The 13,588-nt window shown below is 54.3% G+C and overlaps 7 protein-coding genes across 7 annotated transcripts; 5 read left to right on the top strand and 2 right to left on the bottom strand.

Annotated features, from left to right (window-relative positions):
• Positions 1-1,331: 1,331 nt before the first annotated feature.
• On the top strand, positions 1,332-2,546 carry CTAM01_04214 (glycoprotease; the record flags this gene model as incomplete). Its single annotated transcript, XM_060520244.1, has 1 exon — positions 1,332-2,546. One exon carries the CDS (start codon positions 1,332-1,334, stop codon positions 2,544-2,546), a length of 1,215 nt encoding a protein of 404 aa, XP_060384889.1.
• A 67-nt stretch (positions 2,547-2,613) lies between these two features.
• On the bottom strand, positions 2,614-4,311 carry CTAM01_04213 (5'-AMP-activated protein kinase; the record flags this gene model as incomplete). Its single annotated transcript, XM_060520243.1, has 2 exons — positions 2,614-3,394; positions 3,572-4,311. The coding sequence occupies 2 exons, from the start codon at positions 4,309-4,311 to the stop codon at positions 2,614-2,616; spliced, it is 1,521 nt and encodes a 506-aa protein (XP_060384888.1).
• A 234-nt stretch (positions 4,312-4,545) lies between these two features.
• Positions 4,546-4,701, top strand: CTAM01_04212 (uncharacterized protein; the record flags this gene model as incomplete). The annotated part of the gene is made up of 1 exon (XM_060520242.1): positions 4,546-4,701. The coding sequence occupies one exon, from the start codon at positions 4,546-4,548 to the stop codon at positions 4,699-4,701; it is 156 nt and encodes a 51-aa protein (XP_060384887.1).
• Positions 4,702-5,928: 1,227 nt separating this feature from the next.
• On the top strand, positions 5,929-6,552 carry CTAM01_04211 (uncharacterized protein; the record flags this gene model as incomplete). The annotated part of the gene is made up of 3 exons (XM_060520241.1): positions 5,929-6,111; positions 6,183-6,197; positions 6,259-6,552. The coding sequence occupies 3 exons, from the start codon at positions 5,929-5,931 to the stop codon at positions 6,550-6,552; spliced, it is 492 nt and encodes a 163-aa protein (XP_060384886.1).
• Positions 6,553-6,737: 185 nt separating this feature from the next.
• Positions 6,738-8,559, bottom strand: CTAM01_04210 (uncharacterized protein; the record flags this gene model as incomplete). The annotated part of the gene is made up of 5 exons (XM_060520240.1): positions 6,738-7,611; positions 7,664-8,060; positions 8,124-8,226; positions 8,284-8,365; positions 8,420-8,559. 5 exons carry the CDS (start codon positions 8,557-8,559, stop codon positions 6,738-6,740), a joined length of 1,596 nt encoding a protein of 531 aa, XP_060384885.1.
• A 1,441-nt stretch (positions 8,560-10,000) lies between these two features.
• Positions 10,001-11,801, top strand: CTAM01_04209 (asparaginase; the record flags this gene model as incomplete). Its single annotated transcript, XM_060520239.1, has 2 exons — positions 10,001-10,190; positions 10,405-11,801. 2 exons carry the CDS (start codon positions 10,001-10,003, stop codon positions 11,799-11,801), a joined length of 1,587 nt encoding a protein of 528 aa, XP_060384884.1.
• Positions 11,802-12,699: 898 nt separating this feature from the next.
• CTAM01_04208 (uncharacterized protein) lies at positions 12,700-13,254 on the top strand (the record flags this gene model as incomplete). Its single annotated transcript, XM_060520238.1, has 1 exon — positions 12,700-13,254. The coding sequence occupies one exon, from the start codon at positions 12,700-12,702 to the stop codon at positions 13,252-13,254; it is 555 nt and encodes a 184-aa protein (XP_060384883.1).
• Between the last annotated feature and the right edge of the window lie 334 nt (positions 13,255-13,588).

Below are 13,588 nucleotides of genomic sequence, written 5' to 3'. Positions count from 1 at the left end.
GGCATTATGCCTGGGTGGTGGTACCTGGCTGACAAAAACCACGGATTAGCAGGTTGTTGAATTTGAACAGCTTCTGTATTATTGTTCAAAGAGGCGAGAACAAACCTGCAACAGCCCTCACAGCTTGTTCAAGGAGAAAAGACGGTGGTGTTGTGGGTGAGGTAGGTAGTCGTGGAGGAGGTCAGCAGGTCGACCTTTGTCTTGTTGGAGAGGCTGTCTCTCTCCCCCGTCACCCCGATTCGGCTGATATGTGCCCGCAGATCCCTCGGCCGATCACGAGACAGGACAGGAAGAATGGGGGAACCATGAAGAGGGCTTAGAAGAGAAATGCAAAGGACAGGAGAGGGGGAATGAGGGAGAAAAAAAAGTGAGTATACCTGTAGCAACCGGCCGCAGAAAGAGGGGCGAGAGAGAAATATCCTGGAGCAAAAGAAGAGAAAGAATTGTGTAGTGAGAATGGGAAGGGGGAGTCCACTTTCTTGTCGAGGCTTGCACGGTGGTGGGTGTGGGGATAAATGTGTGTGCATTTTGGAAGCCTCAGAAAGGTACCTTTGACCGGGGTTTGTGAGCGATAAAAACGGTGCGCCAACAGGGGCAATGGGAAAATACTGGCTCTGAGTATGCCTAGATCATGGGCTATAGAATAGAGGTATCGCGTATTTCGTCAGTGAGGTTCAATCTCTTGGGGGAAAAGGACACAGAGACTGAGGAAGAAAGGAAGGAGACCGAGCAGATGTCTTGGGGTTGAGGTGAGGCGGGCGGCGTTTGCCGGGAGGTTACACCTAGGCAGGAAGGCTGGTAGGCTAAAGGTAGCGGAGGGGGGGGGAGGGCGGCTCACCTGTGGACATTTGCGCAAAAGCCAGAAAAAGGGTCCGGTGCAGTACGGCGTTGTGTGTCAAGAACCGTTGTGGCAGCTCTACCTTACGCAGTACCTTACAGCAGCAGGTATGCTACGCAGCCGCGCTTCTGCTTCTGCTTCTGCTCTTGGGGCCCGTGGGCAGGGGACCAAAATCGGGGCCCCATAATTACCTATCCACAGTTCTGTCGTTGGAAAACCGACATGGACATCCCACCAACGGGATTACCCCTCCTACGTCAACTTCTATTTTCCCATTGGCCCATGGCTGACTTTTTTTTTTCTCTTCTTTGCGACAGACAGCTGACAGTGGCCATGCTTCTTTTGCTTATAGGAATTTTCCATACTTGTGGCGTAATAAGAGAATAGATTCGGACTTGTCAAACCGAAATCATCTTCTGGTATTTTTCAAAAACTAACTAATTCGTGGTGAGGAGGGTGAAATCAACGGTCGAATCTGGCAAAGTCCAGCCCCATGAGCGACACCACAACCCGTCCACCAAAGAGGCCCCGCGATCTAAACCTCGACATCGACACCCCACCAACACCTCAACACCACTACCAACAGCAACAGCAACAGCAACCACCACCACCCGCAGCCATGACCGCAGAATCCCCCTCCAAGCTCACGACAGCAAACATGACCAAGAAGCGCGGCCTCATCGCCCTCGGCTGCGAAGGCTCCGCCAACAAGCTCGGCATCGGCGTGATGCTCCACAACGGCACAGAGTCCACCATCCTCTCCAACATCCGCCACACCTTCGTCTCCCCGCCCGGCACCGGCTTCCTCCCCAAAGACACGGCCAAGCACCACCGCTCCTTCTTCGTCCAGATCGCCCGTCGCGCCCTCCGCGAGGCCGGCGTCGCCGTCGCCGACGTGGACTGCGTCTGCTTCACAAAGGGCCCCGGCATGGGCGCGCCTTTAACCAGCGTCGCCGTCGCCGCCCGCACCTTGGCCCTGCTGTGGGACAAGCCCCTCGTCGGCGTCAACCACTGCGTCGGCCACATCGAGATGGGTCGCACCATCACCGGCGCGCAGAACCCCGTCGTGCTGTACGTCAGCGGCGGCAACAGCCAGGTTATCGCCTACGCCGAGCAGCGGTACCGCATCTTTGGCGAGACGCTCGACATCGCCGTCGGCAACTGCCTCGATCGCTTTGCGCGCACACTCGAGATCAGCAACGACCCGGCGCCGGGATATAATATCGAGCAGCTGGCCAAGAAGGGGACGCGGTTACTGGAGCTGCCGTACGCCGTCAAGGGCATGGATTGCTCCTTCTCGGGCATCCTCGCCTATGCGGATATTCTCGCAGGCCAGATGAAGGCGGCGCAGGCCAAGGGGGAGGAGACGTTCACGCCGGCTGATTTGTGCTTTTCGCTGCAGGAGACAGTGTTTGCCATGTTGGTCGAGATCACGGAGCGGGCCATGGCACACGTTGGCAGCAATCAGGTATTGATTGTGGGAGGTGTCGGCTGCAATGAGAGGCTACAAGAGATGATGGGTGGGATGGCTGCGGAGAGAGGCGGCAGTGTCTATGCGACGGACGAGCGCTTCTGCATCGACAACGGCATCATGATTGCTCATGCTGGCCTATTGGCCTACGAGACCGGCTTCAGGACGTCCCTCGAGGACAGTTCATGCACACAAAGATTTAGAACAGACGAGGTATTCGTCAAATGGAGAGACTAATGCCGTTGGCCAATGCGGCACAAGCTGGCTGTTATTCATTTCTTTTGTTCACTTGTTTTGCCTCTTTTCACAAGGCAATCACTCTAAGCTCCGTGACGATTATCCACTTAGCGCGCAGGTACGCTACTCCATGCTCAGTTTCCTCGGTATGATCCCCAAGCCTCCAATCACTCGTCTGTTGTGGTGGGCTTGTATATGATCGTCGTAACATACTATTCGACTTGTTAGTCGCGGGCCAAGTGGAGTGCCGTAGCAGATGACATACCTTGTTCTTGTAACGCGTGGTTGCAGACACAGCCAGAATGTTGTTCTTAATACTGCTGGTAGCAAGATGGTTGAGAACAGTATGGTTGGGCATGTTGAGCACACTGTTGTCGTCCTTCATAAGAACTGCGGCGTTCAAGATGGGCTTACCCAAGAACCCTGGCAAGCTCGGAGGTGTCGGCAACTTTTCAATAGCTGTAACCGCATACTGGTAAGCTGGCGAGTCTTCGGGCTGGTCGAAATCTACCAAGTACTTGGGGATCTGGTGGAAGTATTGACTGGGCGAGGGCACTTCTTTGCCCCTGGGCGCCTTGGGCTGCTCATCAGTTTGCGATGCCGAGGTCTTCGGGCCGCCCTTGTCAATGGTAGCTGCTGTAGCCACACCGTCCTTTCCAGGCTCAACGGGTGCTGTTGCCGGGATGTCATCTGCGCTCACTTCGATGAAGTTGACCAGGTTGTTTCCAAAATCAACGGTTGTTGGCAGGTCGGGTGAAGTCTGCATGATTCCGTCCACCAAGAACCTAACATGGTGTGTTCCCGGAAGAATGTGAATCGTGGCTGCAAACACGCCAGGCTGGCCATCGCTATTGAACACGCATTGTCAGCTCAGTGTTCATGGGAGCATCGGCTTGTGATATGGCACGTAGGGCTTGATGTAAATAAGGCAGCCAAGGGGCTAGCATCTTAGACCACTGGAGAGTCACAGGTGTAACGCCGACAGCCGAGACTCAAGCCCACACACGCACAAGATTGAAACTTACACAGGATGTAATCTATGTTTGCGGTTCCATTGGAAGATGGTTCCTGTGACGTAGACCTTGCCTCCTCCCTTGCGCCATTCGAGGCGAGTGGGAACCGTTGGCCGCGTCTTATCGACAATCAACTCTTCGCCATCTTCCTCTTCGACTGTATTTGTGCTCAAGGCCGAGGACTTCCTAGTCATGCCATCCTCGAGGGTTTCCACTTCGGCCACGCCAGCGTCGTTGGCGTCGGTCGGGGCGATGATGGGCGAGCCCGGAGTGTGAATCTCCTCTTCGATGGGAAGTGGCATACGCGGAGGACGTGTCAAGTAAGACATATCGTTGACGCTGCTGTTCCCAACCAGCGGTGGTTCAACCATGTGGGCAGAGTAATGCGATCTGAGGGAGGAGGATTCTGTCGCGGCGGCAGCAGCTGGGACGTCTACGGGCTTGCTAGGCGCATCGCGGACGACGTTCTTCGATTCTGGGGGCTTCGGCGGCGGGGCGGAGTTACTCGAGTTTGACGAGGGTGAGCCGGTGGTGAAGTTGGAAATCGGGATGGCTTGGAGAGGCCTGGGACCCTTTGTGGCCGTGGAACCTTGAGCCTGGGTAAGGGAAGGTTCAGGCGGGGCAGCAACTCGCTCGGCAGACCGGGGCGGGATGATGTGTTTGGACTCTCTCTTGTGGTGGTGGTGCTTGGGAGAGTCCTGTGATGAGACAGGCGTGGCCGGCTTGGACGAGGACGAGGGGTTGTTTCCCATTTTGTGTCGTTTCTTCTTTCAGATCCGCCCGTAGGGTAGGTATGGTGGGACACGACAGCGTGGTCTCGCTGCGTCCTGGGGGTTAGGTGGGCAGGCAGTCCGCAGTCCGCAGTCCTGGAGCCTGGCCAGACCAACCTAAGGTAAGTCCTGGATCTCTTTTTTTTTCAGGGTAAGCGGCGAGGTCGGGCGGACACACGGCAGGCGATGCGGGTTGCGGGATGGGTTACGGCAGCGATGCAGTGGAAAGCGCGAGGGCAGCGCTGCCCAGAAGAGCGCAATGCAGCGATACGGCGGGCAGTCACAATCGGGGGGTCGTCGGGACCCAATGTTTCCACGTCGGGCCAAGGTATCCGTAGCTGCTGCGACTGGAGTTTGTGCGATCCAGGTTAGGTAAGGCGTGGATTGCACGACGATACCTACTACGTATGTAGCAAAGACGCGGGGTTGCGACTTAATTATCGCATTCTCGAAAGATTGAGTCAAGGCGTGTCGATGGCGACGACGGCGGGGGTCGGGGGTTGTTGAGCTCTGCAAGAAAAAGAATGAAGCGGAGATTCGCTGGTGATGGGGCGAGGATGTGCAGAATGAACACGGCAGGTTCGCTGCTTCGAAGATTGGATGAGAGGTTGAGTTAGGTAGTTCAATGCCAGGCGAAGTTGAGAGAGTGTGGAGGGGTGGTGGTGGTGGTGCGTTCCCACTTGGATTTGGGGGGTTCCAATCTAGTCGAAGCCAGATAAGCTCTACATGATTGGTACTCCATATCCCATATTGCGGACCATGGGGAACCAAGTACCGGCGGGCCTCCGCTTAGCCCATCACTGTACGAAGTACAACTCGCAGGCTGACCTGACCTGTCACCCTACCGGGCGGCCTTACCGTCATCTCTACAGTAGCTGGATTTCGGCTTACCTGTCAAATGACCTCTAGCGTGTAGTGGCATTCTATTGTCCGTCTTTTATCTGGCCCTTCATTGTAAAGTCAGGCTCTCCGTACTTCTCAGAAATCATGAGCCAAATCATCACAAAATGGGAATGATAAGGATGGCGTGTGCCTCGTCGGCACCTCCAGCTGGTCAGTGCGCGCAGGCTTAAATTGCATCCTCCTCCCCTCGGCCTGATGAATCCAAGCTCCGTACCTCTGAAAGCGGCCGTCCGACTATCTTTCCTTGCCTGCTCGCCAATGCTGACCTGAAGGAGCCGGTGCTTCCTTCCAAATTCGGGCTGAAGCTTACCCAACTTTTGTTGCAGGTACCTTACCAACCCAACACAACTCTCTGCCGTTCTCACAACTGGCCCACGCACCGTGGCACATCAACATCAACCCCCGAATTTCTGAACGAAAAGGCTGGCTGGAATGTGACCGGCCTCACATCGCGGAGTAAACACCCGTGTCACGAACCCACCGCCATTCGATTTTAAGCTTCATCTCTCCTCAGTCAACTCTTACCTCCACTCTTTCAACAACCTCACAGGCCATCGTAATCTTACCAAATTGCCATGCCGGGAGATCAAAAAGTGATACTCTTCTCTTCAGGTATAGCTTACACTGAGCTACCCCTGTAACGCTACGTCAATCGAAGTACCACAATCACGAGGCCTTCTCTTCACACCTCACATCATGGCACTGCTGTCATACGCCTCTGGCGTGTTTACCATCGCGACATGGCCTGCAAGAATAGTTTGGAAGCCTGTGGCATTCTTCATCAACGTGATCCTCATACTACTATCGCCCCTATTACTCATGGCAACATTTGTATTGGGATGGTGCCAATCTGTCATCGACTTCATAGCTAGTCTCCAGGTAAGCAGACCCTCCTCCATCCTCCCTTGAAACGCATGTGATTGACGGCATCGCTAACTTGCATAACACAGCCCCTTTATACCTTTGTGAGATCTCTGCCTTACCTACCCAAATATTAGACTGCTGATATATTAACCTTTCCCTTAGTTGGCCTGCGGTGCGTGCATCGGCATCTTGGCTGGCCTGACTATGGCTTGCACATCCGGCATTATCACCTCTGTCCTCGGCATGCATGATGAGAGGTCTAGTTCTTTCTCAACAACACCAATGCCGGGAACACCATTGTCAGAGCGGCCCGGGACTGGTAAAACAGAAGACTCATCATCCTACGAGACTGATTGGCAGTTGCTGAACAAGCCGCCCCCAAAGAGACGGAGGCGAACTCCCGGGCTTTGGTCGCAAACGATTCATGAGGAGGACGACGATGATTCAGAGATTTGACTTTGTAATTCGGCCTTTCTTCATATAAACCACTACTGCTGGGAAGGGAAGCATTCATTACCGGGGAATCAATTGTATACCAGCCTTGCTTGGAATTATGCTCCCACCCCCAAACGCCTGTCCCAGTGCTTCGCCGAGCTGTCCTGCCATTCGATATTATACTGTCTTTTGTACAGGCCGCAATCTCATCTGCGGTACGCCTCCCGTTCCCGCATGGGAGAGCGGCTACGGCTGCGCGTCCGGCGATCCCAGTCTCGCTCGTGCCATCGCTCATCTCTACTATTGCGGCGTCGGTCTCGAGGAGGCCGGTCGTCTCTATGTCGTGGAGGAACATCGTCTCTGTAGCTCGGGATATACGTGTCTACGTCAGGACCTCTTCCTCCTCGACTTCTCGGCCTCCTATCTCTGTCTCTGTCCCGGTAGTCATCGCGGGGTGGCATAGGGCCGCCGTTAGCATACTCGGGTGGGGGCGGTCGCGGAGGTAAGCCTCTGTTGTCGCGCTGCCAAGCTGGTCGGCGTTCATCGCCGCCGTTCCTGTGACCTCCGGGTACATTGGCATTCCGACCGTTTACGCCATTGCGGTTGCTGTAAGCATCGGTATTGTTGAAACCGGCATTCGCGCCGTGCGCCTCGGGGCCCATGCCCACCGTGCCTCCCTTGGGCGCTGGTGGGAGTTTTGCCTGACGATCGTGGAACTTTCGCCTGTCTAGTTCGTGACTGTCCTCGAAGGTGGGTAGGTCTCCAGGTTCAGCTGGCATGGGAGCCATTTTGAAGTATGGATGGTTGAGCGCATCAGCGGCGTTTATGCGACTTTTCCAGTCGAGTCTGAGAAGCTCCTTAAGCAAAGAGACTGCTCCGGTTCCGTACTCTCTGAACTTGTTGGTAATGCTACCAGGCCGAGGGCGTGGGGTCACTGCTTCAGCACCAGGAAGAGTGTTGAAAAGGGGCATGTTTTCCGGCGTGGGCGACCCCATCAGATCCCAAATTATGTCGAGCTGGTGTGTATCGCTCTCACCAGCTAGAATCGGCTTTCCAACAAGCATTTCGCCAAAGACACAGCTGACAAATCATTAGTGCCGGGTGCCAAAGATGCGCCGATTCTGACACTTACCCAACACCCCAAACGTCAATAGCGGTTGTGTATCTTTTCAGGTGAAGCAGCAATTCCGGGGGTCTGTACCACCGAGTGACGACAAGGCCGGTGTATTCCCTTTTCCCCTCTCCTGCCCCATGTCCAGGCTTGGGCGTGGGCCCTTCATAGTGTCTTGCCAGACCGAAATCGGCAATCTGGAGGATGCCTTTGTTGTTGATGAGAAGATTGGCAGCCTTCATGTCTCGATGTAGGATATGTTGGTCGTGCAGATATCGCAATCCCTCGAGGAGCTGCAGCATGTAACATTTGATCTGCGGTTCGGTGAAATGAACGGAAGGGTTGTCGAGAAGGCCCGACAAATCGTGATCCATGTACGGGGTTGCCATGTACATAATTGGGCGCTTGCGCTTGTCGCCTGTCACAATTCGGGTCAGGAATTGCTGCTGGCGAATTGGGTAGTTGAGCATGAGCGACTTACTGGCTCTCTGAGGGTGCTCCACAGCCATGTCCACCAGCTGCAGGACATTTTTGTGAGAGAGCAGTTTCAGAAGTTTGATTTCTCGCAATGCCGTGATGGGGAACTGTCGAACATCGGTAAGTAGATGCGCTGACTATCTGGCAACGGGGATCAAACGTACGCCATCCTTTTCGTGGTGCATGATGATCTTTTTGACGGCGACATGAGCGTTGGTCTTGCGAGATCTCGCATGGTGAACTTCACTGCGGAGCACATCAGTAACACGACCAGGAAGTGAGGTCTGGAAGAGGACTAACCCGAAAGTACCCTCACCCAACTTCCCGAGGAGTTCGTAGTCGGAGATTCGTGAACATCCCTGGAAACTGGCCCGAGGACGCTGGTGCTGCATCGCAAAAGCCCGAGGCGACAAGCCTCCGTTGGGCGCACTGGAATCCATGATGGATGCGAAGCGCCGCGAGATGCGCCTGTCGCGTGAAAGACTGGCTTGCTCAATCGGACGTTCTGGTGACAGATGGGGTCAAGGGCGAACGACAACTAAACAGGTCGCATTGCTAGCGGTGGCCAGGTTTTCGCGGGGATAATCGTAGCCGACATATACTGATGCTAGAGTTAAGTATTTTCCGTCGATAGCAAAGAGCTTCTGTAGTTGTTAGATTTCACCTGCCCAGATGGCTGAGGATGGGTTGGTGTTTGGGCGGTGTCTGTGGCAGAATCTCAATCAAGTTCCAGATTGGCGATGATGGAACTCAGGTCGCGGAAAATCCCTGGTCCTGCATTGTGGGTCCTGCCGAGCGTGTCGGCCGTGTCCAACCTAGGTACCTAAGGTACGGAGTACCATGGACGAGAAAAAAAGGAACGTAGGTACCTGAGCATTCGGTTGAAAAAAGGTGGCAGGTTCATTTTGGCCTAGTCCACGCACGTGCGTCATCGTCCGAAGGTAACGGGAAGTTCTGCAAGCAACTTGTCGCATTTTTTTAGGCTGATCTCAATTCGCCATCAAGCAAATGCCAGATCCAATTCCATCATGGGCCGAACTTGGCACAACAAGAAATATCGACAACAACCGCAGAACTCTGATCAGCCTCTGCCTGAGTACGAATAGGCACTCTGCGCTCCCACACGAATTTCGCAGTGGTCAGCAAATCACACCCTCGTCGAGTCTAGCCAGCCATGCCTGGTTCCTTGAAATGGTCACGCCGCTGTCGTGGCCGTTCTGTTACTTAATTATTACCCCTCCAAAACTCTGCCCGCCATCCGCTATCGGCTTTTGTCCCATCAACTCTGCCCCGCGATACTTGGCTCTACTCGGGTTTTCGCCCAAGGTTTGCGACAACTTTTTGGCTTATCGCGATAAGACTTACCGTCAAGTGCGAGGGGCAATGTCTGGTCTTTGCCCGCATTCCCTTGTCCCTCCTTATCTAAGGCTTCGGCAAGCAGCCAAACCCAATGTCAGCCAGCTCTTGTTAGGTTCATCCAGGCTGTTGCCGTATACCGGACACCAAGGGCTCTTCTAACTGCCTTTAAATTGTTGATGTATGCCACAAATGACTTGATTGACTCGCCATCCGTCTCCACTCGCTTGCTTTCATCATCCATCACTGCCCGCTCGTCACAGTCTCTCACAGTCTCCTCCATCCGACAAAATTTACAAAATTTTACACCACCCGTGCGTGACACTGGCCAACTGTTTTCGCCTCGCTCTCCATACAAAAGCTCTTGCCCCTCCATTACCCCGTGCCCCTCAATTTACTATACCCATCTGTGGAGGCTTCAGTACGTGATAAAGTCTGGACCTGGACGACACCCAACTTTCCCTCACTCATTGCTGTTCGCTACGTAACACAACTCGAACTCGGCATCACCGATACACCGACATAATGGCTTTCGAACCTACCGCCGAGAGACTCCTGCCGGCGTCCAACTACCCGGAGTCTCGAGTCCTCATTATCATGACGGGCGGAACCATCTGCATGCAGCCTACCGCCGATGGACTCCAGCCCATTGGAGGTTTCTTGAAGGATGCCATGGCTCCGCGGCCCTCATTCAACGACAAGTCCTCCCCTCCTGGTAGGTTTTTCTGAAAGACAGCACGTCCCAAGGAAATACGAAAGTCAAGAAATGAGTACTTGTCTGCCTTCTTCGCATGTTGAAAATCCTGGTCCGTTCTCACAAAGACTTCTTGTAAATGTTGAGGACATATTTCCCCGAGCCGCGGCTGGACTGGAGCACCAATTGCCAAAAATAACTAGTATCTGTAATGAGTCTTACTGACGATGCGTAGTCCAACTTGAGGCCGTCAAAGATGGGAAAAGAATCATGATCGACAGTTTGAGAACACCACCGAGTGCTTACTCCCGTCACATTCGCTACGGTGTGCTGGAATTCAACCCTCTGCTGGACTCTAGCTCCATCTCAGCGGAAGGCTGGACGGAAATTGCCCAGACCATCAGGGAAAACTACCGCCTTTTTGACGGATTCGTCGTCTTGCACGGAACCGACTCTCTTTCGTACACGGCATCGGCTCTGTCATTCATGCTCTCTGATCTGGGAAAGCCGGTCATCCTCACCGGTTCCCAGGCCTCCATTTTTGCTCTCCAGTCCGACGCCGTCGACAATCTCCTCGGTTCGCTCATCATCGCAGGAACCTTTGTCATCCCCGAAGTCGGTCTTTTCTTCCATCACAAGCTATTCCGCGGCAACAGAACCAGCAAGGTCTCATCTGCCGCTTTCGAGGCCTTTGCTAGCCCCAACTGCGAGCCACTGGCCAAGGTGAACGGACTTGGTATTGACGTGAACTGGCCCATTGTGTTGAGGCCCACTAGAATCGCCGAGCTCCAGGTCACGAAGCACCTCGACACAGCTCACGTTGCCTGTCTTCGAGTGTTCCCTGGCATCAGGCCAGAGATGCTCGACTCGGTCCTGCGTGTCCCCGATCTACGTGGCCTCATCCTCGAGACTTTCGGAATGGGTAACGCCCCCAGTGGTATCGACGGCAGCCTGACCAAGGTCATCAAGGCCGCCGTGGACCGCGGTGTCATCGTCGTCAACGTCAGTCAGTGCATGAGCGGCTTTGTCTCTCCCGTCTACGGTCCTGGAACCGAACTCGGCCGCGCCGGCGTCATCTTCGGTCTCGATCTCACAGCAGAGGCCGCCCTCACCAAGCTGTCCTACCTTCTCGCCATCCCCAGCCTTTCCACCGCCCAGGTCAGCGCGAGAATGTCTCAGTCTCTGCGTGGCGAGATGACGGAAATGGCTCTTCCGGTATTTTCGCATCCATCTGGCTCACTCGACTCGGTCGTAGCGCGACTAACCGCGTCAGAATCGGCATTTACCGTCCTCGGTTACGCCATACGAAATGGCGATGTCCGGACGGTGAAGGAGATCCTAGACAACGACGCCCAGCACGAGCTCCTCAAGGCCGCTGACTACGCGGGCAACACGACTGTCCACCTGGCCGCCGTCGGGCCCAACATTGACATCCTGCGCGAAGTGCTGACGAGGGGCGCCAGCGTGCACTCGAGGAATCTGGCCAACAACACGCCGCTCTACCTCGCCGAAAAGATGGGCAAGGAGAAGTGCGTGCAGTTGCTCAAGGAGACAGGTGCGCATTTGTGGTCGGAAGAGGAGGCTATCTTGGATTCTGTTCACGCATCTGCATCTGGAGGAGTTCAAAAGTAGGAAAAACTAGAAAAGTCTGGATTTTGGTTTCGTGTCGCATGTTTGAAGGCGTTTCTTGGGGCAGTGTTATTTAGAGGTCATATCTCAATGATAATGAAGCAAATCAGTGATGATTTAAAGAGGGGACAGGTGCTTACTACTTTGGAAAGTTTCATTCTGATTAAGTCTATGACGTTTATTTAGGCTTGTAAAATGTCTATTGCTTCTCGTCTGCAAACTGAAATTGCTACTATTGCACTATGCAATTGAATTGGATGAATTTCCCTTACAGCGAGCGAGCTGCTTAGATACCTGTGATGGGTTGTTCCGCATGATAAAGAAATCTGGTTGTCAACCTCGGAGATATTCCTCACATCCCTCGCGGTCATCTTGATGAGTCTAAAGATCCTGGATTCAATCGGCTCCCGCTATCCTTGCCGAGAACTCGTCACTGAACCTTGCTTCGAATTACATTTTCTCGCCAGATTATCTGTTTCTAATGACCACTGCTTGAGATTCACTTCAAAGGCTTAATCACTAAGGTAGGAGTGCTCATGATGGCTAGGTGCAAGCATTCGACTCAGGTGGTTTGTGTCCCGGAGCCCCGGGTCGGCCCCACCTCGATTTTCGGCGCCGGGGCCTAGCGCGGTTCTTAAAATTTGGGAGATTTCTCTTTCGCACCTGCACCAGACAGCTTCGTCAATCGTCATTGACTTGAACACTCAGCATCACCCACCCACCTTGCGACACCAGTCTCCGTCCCGAACTGGAAAACCACCTACGAATACAGCGTCGACGCAAACGAACCCACGAGAAGACTTGCTCAGCCGCCGAACCCGAGCAGCTTCTGACCTCCAAGCCCGACAAGACCTCCATCGCGGAAAAACATTACAACCACATACACACATACACACACAAAATGTCTTCAGCCTCTACACAACCAACGGGCCAAGCCCCGACCCCGACCCCCAAGATCATCACCAACGCAGCCTGGGCAGGCGTAGTCCTCTGCCCCCTAATCATGCTCATGCCCCCCCGCCGAATCGACTGGCGCACCTTCATGCTCTGGACCGGCTTCTCCGCCTCGGGCAACCAGCTCATCTACGACTACAGCGGCCAGTCCCTCTTCCAGCGCATGCAGTCCCGCCTCGGTCGCATGTTCCCCACGACGCTGCCCGAGCAGGCGCAGCGCACCAAGCAGCTCCTGCGCGAGGAGCGGATGCGCCGCGAGGGCCTGACGGAGGAGCAGATGCGCGCCATCGAGTTCAAGAAGCGGAACCTCGCGCAGAGGCTGTGGTACGGCAGCGAGCCCGAGGACTGGGAGGCCAAGAGGGCTGCTGAGCACGCGAAGGCGCTTGCTGAGGGCAAGGGTTTGGGCGATTTGATTGCCGAGCAGGTTTCTGAGGTTTGGAGCGGCGCGAAGAAGGAGGAGGCAGAGGAGAGTCAGAAGAACGATAGTGAGAAGAAGCAATAATTGAGGGGGAGTTGTCGATGAGAGGTGACGGCCAGTGTAGGATACCAAGAACGAACAAGTAATGGATTTGGAGGGGAAATCGTCCGACTCAAGTCCAGGTACACACTGTGGCTAGTAGGGAGTCTAGCAAAAAAGGCGTTGAAGGTTTGCAGTTTGGAGCATTGATGGGTTGGTGACAATCTCCCCTGGCTGTACATTACTATTATTGAGCACCATCACACCAGTAAGGTCCGCGCTTTGCGATCTGTGACGTGTAAGGATATGCCGCCATCTCGCGAAGTATGGCCGGTATGCCGTTATTTGAGCCCGGCGTTCAGTTTGTTATTGATATATC

Source organism: Colletotrichum tamarilloi (genome assembly GCF_030869305.1).
Source record: "Colletotrichum tamarilloi strain Tom-12 chromosome Unknown Scaffold_10.1, whole genome shotgun sequence".
Lineage (NCBI taxonomy): Eukaryota > Fungi > Ascomycota > Sordariomycetes > Glomerellales > Glomerellaceae > Colletotrichum > Colletotrichum tamarilloi.
The sequence above is the reverse complement of the archived record's forward strand: the minus strand, read 5'-3'. Positions and strand labels throughout refer to the sequence as shown.